Here is a 14160-nt window from a genome sequence, read left to right as displayed (position 1 = left end):
ACAGTTTGTTGAAGCAGTGTGCTGTAGAGACGGGATGACGAATATTCAAAGATGTAAGAGAATGTGTTTTGGCCTAAATCATTCCGGAATCATTTTCAAGTGAATTCCACATCAACACTGAATTTGATTCTGGATAACAAGTTAGTTACACCACATACGGTTCTAAGTCCCTTGTAAATTGGTAATTAATCTTGTAAATGACTTCATTAGGCTGTCATGGCTAATTCTGCGATTTGCATCATGTCTTTTTTGTACATTTCACACATACATGCTAGATCAAGTCCCGTCAACGTTGGCATCAGACTTACAGATATAACAGGGTAATTGTATGTTCCCAAGAACTCCTGAAATGCTCATCATCACTTTAATGTTAGCCAGATCAAACATATGCCTGGCTTTACCACTCAATGAGCTGCCACTACCACACTTAGCTGAGTGACCATGGCTCTCATGCATAAAAGGTGGAAGGAAGGTAACTCCTCGGATGATCAAGAGTCATCTCAACACTAGCCAAAGGTTAAAAAGTTAAATGGTGGCATGCCAGGGCCAGAAGGCTTCTGTAAAGTTCAGAAGGTAAGAGGAAATGAGAAAAAAACAATTTCCAATGGTTTCAGAGCAATTAGCTTTTCACTATTGCACTTGAATGCAACCAAAACATTAATTTCATTCACTTTCAAATTATGCAAGAATGTTATAAAAGTTTTATTTACATGAAACCATATGATTTATGTGATTTGTGTTATTTTGAGTTACACCTTAGTTCATTCCAGGTCGTGTCATTGACCATGAGTACTATTGTCACGGGTGAGTGCTTGGGGAATGATCCAAGAGCAAGGAGACAAGCAGGCAGGATCAAGGAAAACAAAGACTTTACTTCAAGACAGGAACACGGCAGGAATACCCACTCAGACACAATTAAAAACTAACGGCAAGGACTGACAAAAGGAGCAAACATATTCACAGGGCAAGGTAATGACACATGGACAACAGCCGGGTGATTGGAACAAGACACAGGAAGTGCAGGGAGCCAGGAGAGATGGAGAGAAAAGACCAGGACCGGAACACACACCCATGGAGACAGACAGAACACTAGGGAAAACCAGGGCTTCAACTAAACATTAACAGGGCATGGTCGTGGCCGTGGTAAAATGGCTCTATCTGGTGGACTGTGGACTGAATGGCAGTCAGTGAGCTGTAAATTAAAGTACTGTGCAGGAGTTTTGAAATATCATCCCTAAAAGTGTTGGATAATAGCTGGAGCCCTGTCTGTTTTACAAACACATTCAGCTCTTAATATTGTATAGATGTGTGAATGTGTGTCTATGAAAGACACACTGTACACGGTTGGCCCTCTCGCTGTGTCTTTGAACGCTACGTCCTTGAAGTTTTATAAAGATGGTAAGTATTATGAAAGTAATATAAGACAACTTAACAAACTTAACAACTCACACATAACACTCTGGGTCTGACAGTGGATGTATAGTATGCATGGTATGGTTTAACAGTGTTAAAGATAATCAAGGAAGGGTCATGCTCTTGTCATTTGGAGAGACATCACAGTTATTTCAAAGAAAGGTAATGTAGCTACTTGAATTCCACTAACTCTGGATTAGAACCCAACCTGTAAACTATTAACGTCAGAATGTGAATATTAACCCATTCACATACGTTTTAATGACTTTTTTACTTAAAATAGTAACTATTTAATTACATTTTTATGAAGGAGTCCTCTATGAACCAACGTGTTCCAACAAAACCGACCATGCTGTGCTGATTGTTGGCTATGGCAAGCTCCCTGACTATGGTCTAGAGTACTGGATAGTGAAAAAAAGGTCTGTCTGTATCTGTCTGCATATTACATTGCAGATTCACACCCATACACACACTCATTTAGACAATACTTAAAAGTATATTATCATTAGCTTTGCTTTTCTTAACAGATCTCTGAATTGTGACCTTTCTCATCTTGCCTTCTGCAGCTGGGGTCCAGGCTGGGGCAAGAGAGGCTACATTTGGATTGCGCAGTGGTTCTCAACCCTGGTCCTCAAGTACCCCCTGTCCTGCATGTTTTAGATGTTTCCCTGCTCCGATACACCTGATTTAAATGAATGGGTCGTTATCTAGTTATACAGAAGCCTGCTAACGACCATTCATTTGAATCAGGTGTGTTGGAACAGGGAAACATCTAAAACATGCAGGACAGGCGGTACTTGAGGACCAGGGTTGAGAACCAACAAACAGTGTGGCATTGCTTCTTGGCCAATATACCCAATTGTATAAAATGTGCAGCACCAGTTGAATGGTTTCAAGAGTTTTTTTGTTTGTCAAATGAAGTGTTTGTTCAAAATCAGAAAACCACTCAACTTTGCAAAGGTGCATTTCCTTTTCTTTCAAAAGTATTTTTTTTGTCTAGCTTAGCATAATTAAACAATGGCACACTCCACATTACAATGTAACCACATTTCTGCCATGTACACAGTAGGAAGTGTCCATCTACAGTATTTTTAAATGAGAGAAATGTATTCCCTGCATTATGCATGTCATGTGATCTTATAGCGTGAATACAGTATATGGGTCAGAAAAAAAATATTCTGCTGGGGTGTGTGTAGCTCTGAAATGCAGCCAAAGACGACCCAGGGATAAGTGCTAAGTCATGTGTGTGGTTATATTTCAATCAATCTACCACATTCATAGACACATGATTCACAACATGGCTACGTATATGAAGCAGCATTTAATTAGGAAAAGAATAATATAATACACTTTTACAAATTTAGTAACAAAGACAAACAATGGTTAAGATTGCATTTCTTTTAACAAAAATAACAATATAAAATTAATAGCCATCATTACAGGGGTAAAAGTAGACAATTATTTAGCGAGACACTGGATGAAAACTGGAAGATGTTGAATCGTTAGTTGAGCATGTGAACTTTTGTTGATGACATGCATTAAAAACAATTTCTGCCCTTGCATGGATCTGCCTCAATAAACTTTAACAAGTCTTGCACACTGCTGGAGGCTTGAGATGTTAGCTAAGAAATTTCTTGCAATAAAGAAGTACATCAACAAGTTACTAGTGGTTTTCCAAAGCCTGATCGAGAAAAACAAATAAATAAATGCTAACTTGTTTTTAAAGCCTGATTCCTTCATGAGGAAGTAAACAATGCCTATAAAGTTTGATGCACATTTGTATCCCTTCCTTGAACAATTATACAAACAATAACCTACAGGATGCAATACGGAGAAATTATGTTAGACATAGGAATGGAATACAGAATTGCATCCTGGTTTAGACTTTTGGGTTTGTGAATGGAATAGACTCAGCTAAGTGACGAGTTCAGGTCATGAGAACAGTTTCTTCCACAAATTAAAAATAAATAATAATAATAATAATAATAGGTCTCTAAATGTAGTGCTGATTGTACAGCCTAAATAGAGTGCTTTACTTCAGCCATGCCAATGCACTGAGGAAAAACATTTCCAAATGGATGCATGTTTTATTTTTAATAAAAATCTAATTCTACACCTAGGTTTCCCTCTTTATGTTCGATAATGCAAACACATTAGTCCAAAAGCTGCCCCTCCAACAGAATAAAAAGAAATAAGGCTTTTGTGTCATGAATAAATAAAATAAAAAATACACTTGCAAACTTTCTAAAGTGACAGTCAATGTTAGTCTAGTAAGACCAGAACTATGTTGATTAGCATTATTTGAGAAACAGCTTGAAAAAAAGCGAATGAACTGGTTATTACAGATTTTTTTTTTCAGACATCCTTCTTCAGGTAGGCACACGTGCGAGACACGTAAGCTTGGTTTGTGTATTTACTGTATTTATCTGTACTGACAGTTTCGTTTGTTTGACATACATGTACCCAGGGTGGAAGACAAGGTGAGAAACCAGTTTGAACAATGGGAAGATGAGGACAATTTGAATGTTACTGATCTAACATAATGGCAATAAACATATTTTAGTGTGGGTTTTAGTCTAGTATCATTCATGAACGCTACTGTTCTATTGGTAACTCTGGCTTTCAGGTCAGGGAAAAGATCCACAACAACTTATTCACTCGGAGTGCCAGTTTTACAAGAGCAGTCTTTTTTGTTAAACCCATTGATACAATAAGACACTAAAACAGATTTAAATTCACACATGCTTCAGCTGATTACAAGTAAAGACATTCTGACATTAACCATATCTTACACTGTTTTGAAATTTGCTAAGTCCTGATAGGAGTCCTTTATTACGTATACAATGGTATGGGAAATCCTCTGAAAAAGTGTTGTGTAAGCACACTGAGGATAGGGCATGCAAAAGTCTGACTGGAATGTGTCATAGGTTTTAGTGTTATTTTGGAATTACTTAGGCTACATATCTTTGAAAACCCTACTGCAATAGAGGTGAGGGGGTTATGATAAAACATGTAAAGCTGTATGGATTTACTATGGTTTTAAAAACATAACTGTCTAGTTATATATAGAGATTGGTGGAGTTCATGTGTTTGGCACAGCACAAAATATGCAAGTATTGGCAGGAAGTCTGTCAATTTTTTGCTTGTTTATTTTGTTTAACCATGCTGGTAAAAATGAATCTTTCAAAAATAATTAAGCTTATATTATTTGATAGGGGAAGAATGTGCTTTTTTAAACTGCTACTATGAATACAGCCAATTCTCATTTATTGCCAATATGCCTACTTGGTCTCTGGCATTCCTTAGAAGATTTTCCTAAAATGTTGAAACTGGTTAATAAAGGACAGGTGATGGGACCGTTTTTAAAAACATTTTAACTGCTGTGTGGTTAGATGTAGTACCATTTTACCGAACTGAAACAATGGCTGTTTGTAACCTGAACCCCTTTCTGTTAGGATACACCTATTCTTTGTGTGTCAGAGACAAAACGTAGCCTTTGGGCAATCTAGACCCAGATTATGACATCAGAGCTCTGATGTTACAAACGATGATGTCTGTTATTGTGCATACAAAGCTTGAAGCAAACAATCACCCTGTTTGAGGGTTGACACACACAAAACAAAAAGTTGACTTTGGAGAGTCAATTTAAAAACTCTTGATTAGAAAATAAAAACACAGATAATTTAACTCAGACTAGATCTGGATTTTAAAGAATCTGTGAGAAATAATCATTCTACAGTCCTATTACCGCTGGTAATTCACTATAAAAATTACCCTTAAAGTATTGTTGCGGTAGGTCAAAGACTATAAAATAACACATCAATGATATACATAGAATGCAACAGCTTGACCTAGAGTTTCATTATGAAAGAATTATTAATTCATTTGTGTGTTTTGCCACCATTGTTGTCATCAGTTGTAGGTTAAGCTGTTGATTAAAAACAAAGCAAGAATGATAGATGGTGTGAGGCTCTTCCATACAGTTGGGCATCCAGCATTGTGTCCTTGACATGAGTCTCCAACAGTCTGGAAAACACACAAATGCAATAATGAATATACACACAGTGGCACTGATGCACTGTCAAAGAATATGGAATGTTCAGGACAATTCTGATGTAGAGATGAACAGTAACTAACAGTGCAATGGTAACACAGAGGCCCCTACTATCTATCTGTGCTGAATTGATGAGAAATGGCAGCCTTTAGCCAACTATATAACCCTCATAAAACCTACAATAGGGTCATATTACAGATTACTTCGACATTAACATTACTACACTATTGTGTCTGCCTTACAGACATGTTGATAAGCATGATAACAGTAGTGGTAAGGGCGTCTACGGCTGTGCTTGGTCAAAAGACCTATGTCTAGGTAATGTAATGTTGATATTTGAAGTAACAAGCCAGCCACACTGGCCAGTTTATGCTCATGCAGGGTGGGACCTTTTGCCTCAAGAATATCCTAGTATGTGTAGGAAACATTCCTCAGGGACATTTGTCCATGCTAATGCAATTACATTTTGACAAGTTATAGTCACTATAAATTTGGACGACACTGGACGGAAAGATTTTGAATGTTCTAACAAACATTTTGGTGTAAAGCACATTTTGAAAATGACAAAAAAGAAAGTGTCTCGAAGAAGGGCAGTATGAAACCAGATGGCATGCAGATATTTGTATTTTGTTTGCTCACCATTGCTGCATCTGAGTATTGCGCAAACAAACCATAATTCAAAATCTGGAGTTAGTAAACACCTGGTGAGAGAATTGCAGTCGTCTTACCAGTTATTGTTGTGAAAGATTTGTGGTGTTGTGACTTGTGCCGACGCAGCATTGGACTTTGGTCGGGCTGCAACTCTTGGATTCTTGTTCCAGTTCTGTCGGATGACTCCTCTTCCGCGGCAGGGATGCTCTTAGAGTCGTCAATGCAGACTTGCCTTGACATCCCGAGAGTGAGGGCATGTGCAAGTCTGAAAAGACAAGTCTTGGGTTAAGGATCTTGACAGTTGGGATGCAAAAGGGCCTTTTTCAAACTTCATTCCAGAGCACAAAGTCTTGTTGAACTTAGTCACATTTTTGTCTAAAACTCAATTTTCATCTAGTTTTGTTCTCAGACCTTTCTGACAGAGATGCAAGTTAATTGCTGCAGATAGAATAATAAATGACATATTTTTACTAAATTATTTAAAATAGTTAGGCAGATCCTCCACTTTGCAGCCAATAGATTACTAAATTACAATAATGAATAGATAACCAAGATTGTGATTTACCACTCATGCTACTGTGAGTCTGTGAGCTTTCAGTCATGGTTGACTCTGCCTCTTCCTGGATTGTTGAAATCGATCCAAGCAAGCCTGAGAGAGAGAGAGAGACACACACACTCAAACTTGTATTCTGTCTGCTAAGGTGATATGACTTCCACAGCCACATGACTCCCCACCCTCAGGTGGCTGAGCGGTTAGGGAATCGGGCTAGTAATCAGAAGGTTGCCAGTTCGATTCCCGGCTGTGCCAAATGACGTGTGTCCTTGGGCAAGGCACTTCACCCTACTTGCCTCGGGGGAATGTCCCTGTACTTACTGTAAGTCGCTCTGGATAAGAGCGTCTGCTAAATGACTAAATGTAAATGATATACTGGCTGATCCTTTGACCCCTACAGCCAACAGTCAGTGTGAGGTACAAGGATGAGTGTACACAGCACTCACTCAGGCCCTTGTAGCTGGAGATCTGTCGGTAGACCTGCTTCATCCTCTCGATGTTGAGCCGGATGCACTGGGCGTGGTTCAGCATAGGTTTGGGGTAGTCCACTCCGACAATGCAGTTGGCCGCCTTTTGTACCGCTTCTGGGGCACTCCATGGTTCATGGATGTACCGGTTGGGATAGTCTCTTAGTTTGGGGATGTACCGCCTGGATAAACAAAAGCAAACCCACCCGTTAACACACTTAGGAAGGCACAGAAGTTTGCATTAGACACCACACAGGAGTATTACATAAATTAATTAATGCTAACTAAAACGTGTATATGCTGCAATCCAGATGACAAAGGTTAAAGTCTTGCTGCTCCTAATCTGCTGTCCTAGGTTTGGGCCAAGCCCCAAACGTTTACAACGTCTGGCTCCGCGCCTGCTGTTAACTAGTGCAAAGGGGACAGAATCTGCAAAAAATATTTGAATACAACTGCTGGAGGGTCAAGTGTAGCAAAAGCATAGGGAGGGTTTGAACATGGGTGAGGATGTTTCAATGGTCTCGACACTGGTAAGAGCATGTCCATTGTCTGCCCCCTAATCCTACACTAAAGGTGGGTGGGATGAATTAAGTCAGGCACCTGATGTAGTCTCCACTGGGGTCCGTCCTTCTACCAAAGCCAACGGGGCAGTAGCAGTGGAAGAACTGTTGGAAGAAGGAACTGCAGGAGAGCCACATCCAGCTGCCAGCGTTTATACTCCAGTCTGCATCCAGGAGCAACTCTTCAAAAACCTAACCAAAAAAATTTCTCAACGGTCAATAAAAGGTGTGATTAAACGAAAATAAGTGCTATGCAAAGACCTCTGATGTCTCCACTGTAGCTTTAGCTCATTGTTTGTCACAAGTTAAAGAAGAGTTGAAGGAAAAGGGAGTATGGAATATCTTGTAACCTACCTTCATGCCACTCTCCCAGCTCAGCCACAGGTCTCCGCGGGTCAGGAAGCAGGCCACGGCGTGCCGGGCCAGGTGGTGGATCCAGCCCTCCTGCCTCAGCTGGGTCATGATGGCATCGATCCAGGGGAAGCCTGTCTGCCCCTCCGCCCACTTGGCCAGTGCCTCAGGGTTCCGGTCCCATGGAATCTGCACACAGATGGGGTTTCCCTCCATGCGATCGAAGGTGGGGTTGTTGGTGGAGGCCGTGTAGAAAAACTCGCGCCACATAAGTTGGGCATATAGTGAGAGTGGAGGCGTGCAGTTCTTCCGTGCCTAGAAGGGAGATTTTATGACAATTTTGATGAGGTGATCCCAGTTTTTAAATGAAATAAACGTTTACAAAACATTTACCGACTAGGCTACCTTTTTGTGAACTGCATAAATCCCAAATGCTGCAAGTTGAAGAAATGTATAGAATTCTGGAATAACTAGGCATGGTTGTAACAGACAACTGAGCACCATAAGTCTCACCTTCATGTAAAGCTCTCGGAGCTTGTAGTAGAGCACTCGACAGGAAAGGCAGCCAAAGCGGAGGTAGGGACTGAGCCCCGTGGGGCTGGCCATCAGAGAACTAGCTCCCATTGTGGGACGCTGAAAATGTGCAATAAAGCCCTGCAAACAAGCACAGGAGCAGTGAGAACGAATAAATAGATACTAGATGTAATCATTCTTAGATATTAACAAGGACGGAGAGACTGTCAGAGAATGGACATACACAGGTGACTCACCTTTTTGTTCATTTGATTGTTTAGTCTCTCTAGAGCCTCTGTTTCGCCACCTCGCCATGTCGCAGGACCCAAAGAGTGTGTCTTGAAACCTGCTCAATTACGTTAAATGTCAGTGATTCATGCATATCTTCATTTACACGCTACTAGACATCAGGGATAATCCGCACAAATGTATGAACCCACACACACACACAAACCGCAACCCACATACCTAGTTCTTCAAGGGAGGGGACTCCGTAGCATTCATCGTGATTGGCTGAGATGTCTGTGGGGCAGCTGTCCATTTGTTGCTGGGTGACAGAGGGGAGAGGCTTCTTAGGGAGCTCTAGACGTTGGACGATGGCTTGGAAGCGTTTAAAGGTGAGGGGAGGCATGCTGTTGTTCATCTCAATAATCCTATTGAAAAGAAAAGGGAGGAAACGTGTTGAATAACAGGAAGTGTTCCAGGAGGGATATATAGTGCAGTTCTCTGGAATGTGAATTTTGTTGACAATAGATTCTCCATAGGCTTAAAACAATGGTAATACGAACTGTCAGGAGATACCAGTCTGTAGAAAACATCTGGAGGCCTAGTATTTCAAATCACCCATTAATCTCACATCCCTGCTCAGTGAATATATTAATGGAGACTGTCAACTGAGTAATCACTAATTTACAGTAATAACTTGAGTTGTCTACTGAAACCTAGAATATCACACGCATAGTAATTTCATAAGCATTCCAGGCATTTTACACCTCCAGTCCTTCTAATAGGCTACATGTCATCAGAGCCCTCGTCATCAGCCAAAAGTATTTAGAAACCACATAAAATAAATGTTGATCCTGCATCATTGAGTCTATGCTAATTCTGATTTGACAGCATCTGCACACAGTTGTCTAAAACATTTACAAAAAGGGAGACAGTGAAAGAAACAACAGATAAAATGGGCATGGCACAGTCTCTCCAAACTTTTGTAACTACTTTCCAGCAAGATACGACAGTCTGATCAAGTATGTAAAAAATTAATTGTCCAAAATGACGTGAGAAATTGAAAAGAAAAAAACGGAGAGAAACGTGGTGGTAGGCTATACATAGAAGGATGTACCGTGTTTCCTTTCAGCTGGGGCTTAACACGAGCCCGCCTCTTCTAGCAGGGAGGCACATGCTCTCCACCGTGGTATACTCTGCTGCGTAGCTCTGCTAAGCACATGTTTTGCAGTGTGACAGTGCTGACTGCATAACCAGTAGGGGGCAGCAGTATTTATTTCTGGTGAGCAATCGCACGTGAGAAACAGTAAGCGAATGCATAAGTACACAGTGTGTGTGTGTGTGTGCGTGTTCAAGCACAGTGGGAGCACAAGTTTAGAATATGTGAACAGAGAAGAAACTAGAAAAAAGGGTAAGTATTCGACGTAGGACATGTGCCTTCAGTAATTACTCTGTCTTATCTAAACCTACTCTGTCCTCTCTTGATCTCAGTCACTCATCCCAGTGTGAAAACACACAATGATTTACTTGCATTTACATAACTGACTAACTGCTGCACGTGGATTTTCTGACACTTTCAAAGGCCCCCTCTCAAAAATATCTGCCTGTATGAAAAGGTGACATAACTACCGGTACAGTTCAATTGAACCACCGACATTTACATTTAGTCATTTTTAAAAAGAATTGAGATTGTCTTGTGTGAGGATCTACTAGGTCTGACCGACTGTCATATGGAGAGAGGCTGCTGCTGTCCTACTCATCTGGCAGTATGTGTGCGAGCCACAGTGCTCCTTCCATTATAGCAGTCTGTGTGTAAAGCACCAGTGCTGAGAATATTTATCACATACACAGACACAGGAGACATTTAGTACAGCTATAGCATGGATGGGCAAGGACAGGGCACAATCCTACTGCACCATCTGGGCCACGCACACAACGCCCCCAACAATACACACTCCCCCTATCAGAGATTTTCTCATCTCTGCTCGTTTTGCCAGTACCTGAGCTGCAATTATGCAATGCCCCAAGAATACCTATGGTTCATACTACGCACACTTGGATTTAATTGAACTTTTTCATCCAACATTTGGTCTCAACTGACTGAGACAAAACAGACAACAGACACAAATCCCTCAGACGAGTGCCCCATCATGTCCATGCCACCTCCTGGATGTCATAGAATCGATGTGTCCATCTGTCTGGGAGAGAAATGCCAGTGTGCATCTACAGGCTTTCTTTCTGGTAAATAATTTCCCACCGAAGAGCAGCAGTAAAAGAGAGATGTGATTACGACAAAGGGCTTTGTTGACATCCAGAGGCATTACAGCTCTTTTGAAAGAATCAAGCAAAACACAATGTTGGGAGGCAACACAAACCATGTTGGAGTGAAGAGCAGTACTTTTGTTCATGTAAAAAAATAAAAACAATAATCGAGTCCCCATTCAGACTATTAAGTTTCACAATGGAAAATACAAAGCAATGTTTACTAAACCAAATGATGGATAAACCAGCCCAATACAAAAGAGTATCCCATCAATGGTCATCAATGTATCTAAAACTGACATTACCTTTCTAATCAGGGCTCGACATGATCCTTTTCTGGTACTTGTCCTTATTTAAATGATGCATATGTTGCCAAAGGATTCATGCATATAATGCCCAGGTGATCATGACATGCTGCATGTACACTAATGACTGTGCACAGTAGTTCCATTAATACCAAATGTAAATGTTAAATTATTATATCTTAGGTACACTATACCTAGCCTTAGTTTAATATAATGCCTTTGTGGTTCATGCTGCTGATTTTAGTTGACGAACTTGTGCCCTAACGTAGATAAAAACAAGACTTAAATGTTCACACCATAATGCGCTTAGTTTGAAAAAAAACAAAAACAAAAACTCAACAAAAAAATGGTGTTTAGACCTCTTTCAAACCAACCACAAAACATGGAGAACCCTAACCACAAGACATTGGTGTGAATTCATCTACCTGTGTTCTCAGAACCAGTGGGACAACAGAATTCAAGGTGGATTAAACCAGGTTTGACTCACTTAAACATAAAACATGTTGGCTTTTCTAGCATGGATAACAACCTGACAAGGCCTGCTCAAGGTTGCTCAAGTTGATCCAGTCTTTTCTGACCTAAGCCTAAAGAAGATGTGAATTAGGTCTAGTGTCCAAAAAAGACTATTTAGAATTCAGTTGCCACTGCTAGACACCGACTGTGCAGACTTGACCCTCCATCTCCCCATCTCATGTACTGAAGGGAGGGAAAGCTGGGCATATTTGTCATTCAGGAAAACGTCCATATGGCACATGATTGTGCTGCAAGAAGGCCAGTGACTATTGAGGTTGAACTCTGACCTGGCCAGGTTGTAGAGTGTGTGGGAGTTCCTAACGCGCGTTTCCACACCAAAGTCCTGAGCCATCTTGAGGATTGTGCCATCTCTCTCCTTACCATAGGGCTCTGAGTCATACTCGAAGGTCAGCCGAGTGACATTCCATTCCTGCATTAGGAAAGAGAATGTGGCGAAGTGAGGGGAGTGTGAGAGAGAGAGGTGTCGAACAACATTGAATGTAATTCAAAATGTACATTGAATGTACATTGAATAGTTGAACATTACCATACATTTGTCCCACACAAATCAATAAAGAAAATGTGTCAGAGGTTTAGGAACGAGAGTTAAGAAAGAGCCAGCTCTTTTTGTAGCTCTTCAATGTCCCTTCCTATCACACTACTACTACTGAAACTCATGTCTTCAGGAGGAGTAACAGTTTAGTCTAAAAGCAATTCAACACTCCCTACTGTTCCACGTTTCTGAAAACAGCTCATTACAACTAAAATTATATTTTGAATATATCCAACAATTACAAATGCCATTACTTGGTTTATGTTTAATAAAACATCATATTGGGATCTCGAAGACAAGCTGAAACCTCTGCCTCAGACGACAACTAAACGAATAAGATCATCTCATCCCATAGTGAGGAAATACCAACCTTGAATAGACGTGGAAAGACATCTGTTGGTTGTCCTCGTACCACGAACAACCTTGAATTCAGTTTTCGAAGGCTTGCATCCAAGTCCTCCAACGACTCCAATAAAAATCTGAACGGACAGAGAAAGTCAGAAATTCATCATAAGTTGTTCAATGGAAGTACTATTTAGGGACAGTTGGTTCATATTAGCAAGCTAGCTGGCTAACTAGTCGGGCTGCCATCTGGAGTCAGATTTGGCTGGCAACCTCCTTGCAAGTATATTAAATTCTACCCGTTTGTTGTTACCTAGCTAGACTAACTAAAATATATAGCCAAAGTTAGCTAGCTTGCTAGTATGCTAGCAATGATGACAGCTAGCTAACTTTGCAAACATTAAGCGTAGAAAGAACGATAAACACCCAAAGCTAGCTGAATAAGGCAAGTTAAGTAAAATTATCCGATTGATAGTTAGCTAAACAATTAGTAATTAGTGTGTTGTAGGAGACGTGCGAGAAAAGTAACTAGCTAGTTAGCTCACTAACTAGCCTAGTTGCTGTTGTGATGGCTATGTCAAATAGCGCCTAGCATTGGTTGGAGGTTTGAAACAAAAGGTGAACATTAAACTAACAGTAACTGACCGTGCAAAAGTATTTGTGCGCATTAGTTTGCTAAACACTTACCTCCACCTATTGAGTCCAACATTTGCGGAACCAGCAAACCAAGGGTCCAGAATATAAACACAACGAACCGTGTCAGCACCTTCCAATGCCTCCTGTAAAGATGGATTATCCTTTAGTCTCAATCCTCTACGGAACCAATGGACAGAATTCACCACCATGATTCAAATATGTCGATTGAAGATCACAGAAAACGGAATGAATTATGTCCAAACTATTCCCATATTTCGCTGAAATTATCTTTCGGATTGTACTCCTCCACCGAGTATGTCTGTGTGGCACACTCAACGACACTAGACCTTATTCACGTCCATCGTTCTCCTTTCCCATTGGCCACGAAGCAGCATGTGCAGGAGTATTAAAATAAGTAAGGGCCTATCCTTGATTTCGATTGGTTGTTTGGCACGTGTAGTCTCCACCCTGTCACGTTTCTGTGTTGTGTTTGAGAGTTGCCTCTGTTGTCTGTCGACGCATTAAAATAGATGGTGGAGACAGAGCGAACTAGGGGGAATATGTTGTGGTTTTACGTAAATAATGGTTAGTATAATAGTTTATGAAATGTATTAGTTGATACCTTTTCCAGTATGCACTTAAAATAGGCCATCAAACATATAGGCAAAATCTTTGTCAAAACACATTATCTAACACAACATTAAAGCAATTTATACATGTGAAACCAAATGTAATCGGTTTCATACTACTAGCAGGTCCACG

At 40.5% G+C, this 14160-nt stretch overlaps 1 protein-coding gene across 2 annotated transcripts; it reads right to left on the bottom strand.

Annotated features, from left to right (window-relative positions):
• Positions 1–2715: 2715 nt before the first annotated feature.
• Positions 2716–13781, bottom strand: LOC134027675 (cryptochrome-2-like). Of its 2 annotated transcripts, XM_062470645.1 has the most exons (12): positions 13450–13781; positions 12791–12899; positions 12155–12297; positions 9031–9215; positions 8820–8908; positions 8563–8703; positions 8053–8364; positions 7739–7890; positions 7118–7320; positions 6684–6767; positions 6196–6383; positions 2716–5439 (listed from the first exon to the last, which is right to left on the bottom strand). In XM_062470645.1, the coding sequence occupies exons 1-11, from the start codon at positions 13605–13607 to the stop codon at positions 6199–6201; spliced, it is 1761 nt and encodes a 586-aa protein (XP_062326629.1). In that variant the 5' UTR covers positions 13608–13781; the 3' UTR covers positions 2716–5439; positions 6196–6198. The 2 variants fall into 2 exon arrangements, with proteins under 2 accessions (XP_062326629.1, XP_062326630.1); XM_062470646.1 differs by lacking the exons at positions 12791–12899; positions 13450–13781 and adding an exon at positions 12415–12521.
• Between the last annotated feature and the right edge of the window lie 379 nt (positions 13782–14160).

This window comes from Osmerus eperlanus, chromosome 10, assembly GCF_963692335.1.
Source record: "Osmerus eperlanus chromosome 10, fOsmEpe2.1, whole genome shotgun sequence".
NCBI lineage: Eukaryota > Metazoa > Chordata > Actinopteri > Osmeriformes > Osmeridae > Osmerus > Osmerus eperlanus.
This window is presented reverse-complemented; position numbering and strand designations above follow the sequence as displayed.